The following is a 7,017-nucleotide window of genomic DNA, read 5'->3' as shown; positions in this document are numbered from 1 at the left end:
ACAAAGGAGCTTCAACAAAGTAATGAGTGAAGGGTCTGATTACTTATGTAAATGTGAGTTTTTTAGTTTTTAATACATTTGCAAGAATGTCTAATAACCTGTTTTTGCTTTGTCATTATGGCGGTATTGTGTGTAGATTGAGGGGGAAAAAACAATTTAATAAATTTTAGAATAAGGTTGTAACGTAACAAAATGTGGAAATAGATAAGGCGTCTGAATACTTTCCGAATGCACTGTATGGAGGGGAGTGTGTCAACATTTGTGTATGTACCAATCAAATAGAGTTTTGTCCTTGTTATCTAATGTGTATCTCATTTTAATTTGACTGCAGGATTCTTCTGTTGGAGTGAAGAATTCATGTTTATATTGATACCACAATATTCCATGACATGACACAGAATATATATATGTTTTAAACAAGGCAATTATAATTTTTTCCAGTTTTATTTTACACAGCAACAGGAAGCATGACAACACTACCGTATGTGGACCAATGCCATAAAACAGACAAAAAATTTGAAAACAGTTATGCAAGCATAACACTTGCTTGCTACTAATGATGAGATAATTATACTGGTAAAATGATGATCATATGACACACGTCACTAAATTCTAAATGAAGTGTTTGAGTCTCGACTAAAAATATGAAATACATGATCAAACTGAGTGGCGAATCCTCCATTGTTAAAAACAAACACTGGATTTAGTTCCTATTGTACATTTCCACATGTATTTTATTACTCATGACAAGGCTTTAAGACATCTCGGAAAGTTCCCCTAGTCAATGCACAGTAACACACACTTATGCCTAAAATACTGGTAACCAGTAATGGGGATATAACATCCAATGAAACAATGAACTCAGCCTTCTGGACCATATACTATTTTTGTACACAACATAAGAATAGAGGAAAAAGTCCAATAAAATGGTTGAAATTCCATTAAAACGACTTTTAAAAAGCCGTAATATATATATTGCTGGTAATCGTATTTCAAAAATATATATAAATTGTGCAATTAAAGCTTACAATAGACTGCTGGCAGTAGCGCCACCGGTTTCCATGGAGACCAGACAACAGAGCCATCCATGGAGGTGCCATACGTGTGCTGTCAGACTCCCGAGAAAGAAACAATTACGTGCCTCTACCTACAAACACTACCACATCCCTTACACCAACTCTGTATGACTTTCATCAAGGTGGAACGCTGCAGAGATCACTTGGTGGATGCAGACGGCAGCCAAAGTATAATATCAAACTCACACAGAGACAAATAAAGTGGCAGTGGGTGGGGACAGGAAGTGAGTGAGAAGTTCTAGTGTCTAGTCTGGTCCAGCAGGGGGCAGGCTAAGCGTTGACTCAGTTGACTTGGTCCAGGGCACACAGCAGATCCTCACCCTGCAGCAGGTGCTGGCGACCCACCACGGGGGCATTAACCTCACAGTCATACCGGGTCAGCTGTGGAAGGGTGAAGGGCGAGCCGCTGCCCTCCGAGGAGATGCCAAGCAGGCAGCTTGCCAGGTCTAAGAGAAACAAGAGAATATAAGGGACACTAGTGTCATTGTTTCATGTAAATGATATGTAAAACATACAGTGCCTTCGGAAAGTATTCAGACCTCTTAACTTTTCCCACATTTTGTTAGGTAACAGACTTATTCTAAAATTTATTTTTCAATTTTTCTCTCAATATACACACCCAATACCCCATAATGACAAAGCAAAAACATTTCAAACATATTTTTTGGAACTAATAAAAAAATAAACTGAAAAATCACATTTACATAAGTATTCAGACCCTTTACTCAGTACTTGGTTGAAGCACCCTTGGCAGCGATTACAGAGTTTCTCCCATTCTTCTCGGCAGATCCTCTCAAGCTCTGTCACTTTGAATGGGGAGCGTTGCTGCACAGCTATTTTCAAGTCTCTCCAGAGATGTTCGATCGGGTTCAAGTCTGGGCTCTGGCTGGGCCACTCAAGGACATTCAGAGACTTGTCCCCGAAGCCACTCCTGTGTTGTCTTGGCGGTGTGCTTAGGGTCTTTGTCCTACTGGAAGGTGAACCTTCATCCCATTCTGAGGTCCTGAGCACTCTGGAGCAGGTTTTCGTCAAAGACCTCTCTGTACTTTGCTCCGTTCATCTTCCTCTCAATCCTGACGAGTCTCCCAGTCCCTGCAGCTGAAAAACATCCCCACAGCATGATGCTACCATCACCATGCTTCACCGTAGCATTGGTGCCAGATTTCCTCCAGAGGTGACGCTTGGCATTCAGGCCAAAGAGCTCTATCTTGATTTCATCAGACCAGAGAATCTTATTTCTCATGGTCTTGAGAGTCTTTAGGTGCCTTTTGGCAAATTCCAAGCCGGCTGTCATGTGCCTTTTAATGAGTGGCGGCTCCCGTCTGGCCACACTACCATAAAGTCCTGATCGGTAGAGTGCTGCATAGATGGTTGTCCTTCTGGAAGGTTCTCCCATCTCCACAGAGGAACTCTAGAGCTCTGTCAGAGTGACCATCGGGTTCTTCGTCACTTCCCTGACCAAAGCCCTTCTGCCCAGATTGCTAGGTTTGGGCGGGCTGCCAGCTCTAGGAAGAGTCTTGGTCGTTCCAAACTAAGAATGATGAGGCCACTGTGTTCTTGAGGCATTTCAATGCTGCAGAAATGTTTTGGTACCTTTCCCCAGATCTGTGCCTCGACACAATCCTGTCTTGGAGCTCTACGGACAATTCCTTCGACCTCATGTCTTGGTTTTTGCTCTGATATGCACTGTCAACTGTGGGACCTTATATAGACAGGTGTGTGCCTTTCCAAATAAATTGAATTTACCATAGGTGGACTCCAATCAAGTTGTATAAACATCTCAAGGATGATCAATGGAAACAGGATGCACCTGAGTTCAATTTCGAGTCTCAAAGTAAAGGGTCTGAATACTTATGTAAATAAGGTATTTTTGTTTCTGCAAACATTTCTAAAAACTTGTTTTTGCTTTGTCATTATGGTGTGTTGTGTGTAGATTGCTGAGTATTTTTATTTTATTTAATCCATTTTAGATTAAGGCTGTAACGTAACAAAATGTGGAAAAGGTCAAGGGTTCTGAATACTTTCCGAAGGCACTGTACATAAGTTTAATGTCAGGCCTTGGCTGTTGTGTATTCCAGGACTAACTACCTGTAGGTAGGAGCAGTACGGTCCTGTTGGAGGGAGCCTCAGAGCTGCCCAGCTCAGACACCTTGAGCTTTTTACCTGGCCCAGGAGGGTCCTGGAGCAATGCCCTCTAAGAAAAACAACATATTCAAATTAGCCCTCAATATGCCAGATGTTATCAAACAGAATATCTCTGCTAAAAAATATATATATATTTTTATATATATGTATAATGTGATAAAAACATTTCTAAAGGTCCTACACACATGTACTATTCCGACAGCCTGAGACAGAGACAACTTTCTCTTGAGCTGTGAGTTCTGGGTGGCCAGTGTCCTGAGGGAGATCTCTCTGTTCATCAGAGGCGCCCTAGAGCACAGAGAGTCACACACCATGTCAGCAGTCAGAAAACACTGATATGCTTTAGTTTTGAGGAAAGGGTAAGTTGGAAGGAGTGTGTGTATGTGTGGGACTTACCTCATGGTGAGTAAGGAGGCAGGGCAAGGGCTAGCTGCCAGCTCCGGGGAAGCTGTCCGGCTGCTTGGGGCACTAAAGGGGGAATCAGTGTAGCTGTGGACATCCTGGGTGAGGTGCAGAGGAGAGCACAGAGGAGAGCTCTCCAGGGCTTGGGCTGGGCCACACGACGGGGGCTCCTCTGGGGACAGGGTGCGCAGCTGGAAGTCATCATCCATGGGGATGTATGGGGCCAACATCTCCAGGTCCAGGTCCTCCATGCCCTACAGGGGGAAACAAGAACATATGTCAGATCAAACTTTACCTGAATCAAGTCATATCCTTTAAAAGACGTTTAGAATCAACGCAAGTTCAGGGAAGTGGTGGAATGGAATCACATCAATTACATCTCCGCCTACAGTATTTAAACCACACAACAGCTGATTCTCGTTTCATTTAGGTTCACCATTGTACCAAGATGGACGCGTCCCACTGCCACCCCAGTCTCTTCCTTATATTGTTCACTACCTCCTCCACCTACTGATAGTGTGTAACCCAAGCTCGTGACATTTTTCTGGTGACCACACGCTTTTTCAGTTCTGGCCACAAATTTTCTATAGGATTGAGGTCAGGGCTTTGTGATGGCCACTCCAATACCTTGACTGTTGTCCTTAAGCCATTTTGCCACAACTTTGGAAGTATGCTTGGGGTCATTGTCCATTTAGAAGACCCATTTGCGACCAAGCTTTAACTTCCTGACTGATGTCTTGAGATGTTGCTTCAATATATCCACATAATTATCCTCCCTCATGATGCCATCTATTTTGTGAAGTGCACAAGTCCCTCCTGCAGCAAAGCACCCCCACAACATGATGCTGCCACCCCCGTGCTTCACGGTTGGGATGGTGGTCTTCAGCTTGCCAGCCTCCCCCTTTTTCCTCCAAACATAACGATGGTCATTATAGCCAAACAGTTATATTTTTGTTTCATCAGACCAGAGGACATTTCTCCAAAAAGTACGACCTTTGTCCCCATATGCAGTTGCAAACCGTAGTCTGGCTTTTTTATGGAGGTTTTGGAGCAGTGGCTTCTTCCTTGTCGAGTGGCCTTTCAGGTTATGTCAATATAGGACTTGGTTAACTGTGGATATAGGTACTTTTGTACCTGTTTCCTCCAGCATCTTCACAATGTCCTTTGCTGTTGTTCTGGGATTGATTTGCACTTTTCGCACCAAAGTACGTTCATCTCTAGGAGACAGAACGCGTCTCCTTCCTGAGCGGTATGACGGTTGCGTGGTCCCATGGTGTTTATACTTGCTGACTATTGTTTGTACAGATGAACGTGGTACCTTCGGGCATTTGGAAATTGCTCCCAAGGATGAACCAGACTTGTGGAGGTCTACAATTTGTTTTTCTGAGGTCTTGGCTGATTTCTTTCGATTTTCCCATGATGTCAAGCAAAGAGGCACTGAGTTTGAAGGTAGGCCTTGAAATACATCCACAGGTACACCTCCAATTGACTCAAATTATGTCAATTAGCCTATCAGAAGCTTCTAAAGCCATGACATAATTTTCTTGAATTTTCCAAGCTGTTTAAAAAGGCACAGTCAACTTAGTGAATGTAAACTACTGACCAACTGAAATAGTGATACAGTGAATTAAAACTGAAATAATCTGCCTGTAAACAATTGTTGGAAAATGTAGTTGTGTCATGCACAAAGTAGATGTCCTAGCCGACTTGCCAAAACTATAGTTTGTTAACAAGAAATTTGTGGAGTGGTTGAAAAACGAGTTTTAATGACTCCAAACTAAAGGTATGTAAACTTCCGACTTCAACTGTATGTAAATAAGGGTGTTTTTTATTTTTTATACATTTGCAAAAATTTCTAAAAACCTGTTTTCACTTTGTCATTATGGGGTATTCTGTGTAGATTGATGAGGAAAATATTTATTTAATCCATTTTAGAATAAGACTAACGTAACAAAATGTGAGAAATATCAAGGGGTCTGAATACTTTCCTTGTGCACTGTAGGTACCGTACCTGTGAGGTGAAAGGCGTCTTGGGCTTTGTGTCGATGGCAAACAGTCTTTCCACCAGGTCCAGTTTAAGCGCAGCACTGATGTCAGAGTCCATTGGAAAACAGAAGTTCAGCGGGCTGTCAGCCTGCAGAGGACATTACATTGGTTAAAGACTAGTATTTGTGAACAGAAGTATTTTTGACACAGCAACTTTCCATTGATTTCCTGACGGGCAGTTTTAAAAGCTGTCCGTCTGGACGTGGTATCCCTGCCAACCTCAGTTGAGGTGTGGCTGCCTGGGGTGCTGAAGGAGTCTGGACCTGCCTTGGTCTTCACTGAGGCGCTGGGGATCAGGGGCTGCTCACTGGGGGGCAGCATAGAGTGAGGCAGGGCCAGCTTGTCACTGGTGGAGGGCAGCATCACATCGTTGTAGAGAGGCACCTCCTTCAGCAGGATGTCAGAATCTGCAGGGACAGTAAAGAGGGGGTCAGAATGAGTTTGAGTTAGTAAAGTAAAGCGTGACTTTATCACTAATTATAAAGTTAATCTTCCATTATAAAGTTAATCTTCCATTATAAAGTAACTATCACCCAAAGCTCCAGGCAGGGCAGGGTACTGACCGGGGCTGCTGAAGTCCAGGGAGATGATGGTGTCTCCTGCGGCCGGGGCCAGAAGGGTGAGGGCCTCTGGTTTCTCCTTCAGTCTGTCGTACAGGCTGGCCTGCGGCTGGGCCTCCATTGCCTGGATGAACAGCTTAATCACATCCACCTTCTCCTCCTTCAGGAGCACAGGGGACACCTTTGCCTCTGAGCCCTCGTCCTCTTCTTCCTCCTCCACCAGCTCCTTCTTTACAGACCTCATGTCCTCAGTCTGCTCCAGAGACAGCACCATCTTCTCCTCCTCAATGCCACTGGAGCAAGAGGGAGACAAAAACAGTTACATATCATGTCTTACTCCACCTTACAAAGGGAACATCTGATTGATTGGTTGAGTCAGAACCCAGTGGAGTCAGTCCACCAGACAGTTTAATCCCCTGATCAAACTAGCCTCTAACACACTATGTAGACCATGACGGTACCTGAGCACAAAGTTGACAGAGACAACACACTGGGGCTGGGAGTTCTTGCTGTTGTAGATAACAGTGGCCTGAGTCTCCACCCACACAAAGCCACCTATCTTAGCCAGCATGCGGTACAGGCCTGTGCTCACCTGGCCCTTAACAAACACTGGAGAGAGCCAAAGAAAGAAGAAAAGTTTGAGAGAAGAGGAAAGAGAGACTGCAAGTAGCTACCTAGTACTTCAACATTATATTACGTACTGAAGTATATTGCCAAGCATTGGGCATTTCCAGACTACATGTTTGCTTTAATGGGGAATACCTTTGCATTGTCATATTTATGTGGGG

General features: G+C 43.8%; 1 protein-coding gene across 1 annotated transcript in view; it reads right to left on the bottom strand.

Moving 5' to 3' along the window:
* Positions 1-425: 425 nt before the first annotated feature.
* Positions 426-7,017, bottom strand: part of LOC129812969 (hypoxia-inducible factor 1-alpha-like) — a 33,586-nt gene continuing 26,994 nt past the window's right edge. The window contains exons 7-14 of the mRNA XM_055865012.1: positions 6,691-6,838; positions 6,233-6,522; positions 5,889-6,076; positions 5,635-5,757; positions 3,618-3,877; positions 3,407-3,509; positions 3,165-3,270; positions 426-1,522 (exon numbers count right to left, since the gene is read on the bottom strand). Coding sequence (XP_055720987.1) covers positions 1,359-1,522; positions 3,165-3,270; positions 3,407-3,509; positions 3,618-3,877; positions 5,635-5,757; positions 5,889-6,076; positions 6,233-6,522; positions 6,691-6,838 — 1,382 coding nt within the window. The 3' untranslated portion in view covers positions 426-1,358. The remainder of the gene's footprint in view (positions 1,523-3,164; positions 3,271-3,406; positions 3,510-3,617; positions 3,878-5,634; positions 5,758-5,888; positions 6,077-6,232; positions 6,523-6,690; positions 6,839-7,017) is intronic.

Source organism: Salvelinus fontinalis, chromosome 16, assembly GCF_029448725.1.
Source record: "Salvelinus fontinalis isolate EN_2023a chromosome 16, ASM2944872v1, whole genome shotgun sequence".
In the NCBI taxonomy this organism is placed as follows: Eukaryota; Metazoa; Chordata; class Actinopteri; order Salmoniformes; family Salmonidae; genus Salvelinus; species Salvelinus fontinalis.
The sequence above is the reverse complement of the archived record's forward strand: the minus strand, read 5'-3'. Positions and strand labels throughout refer to the sequence as shown.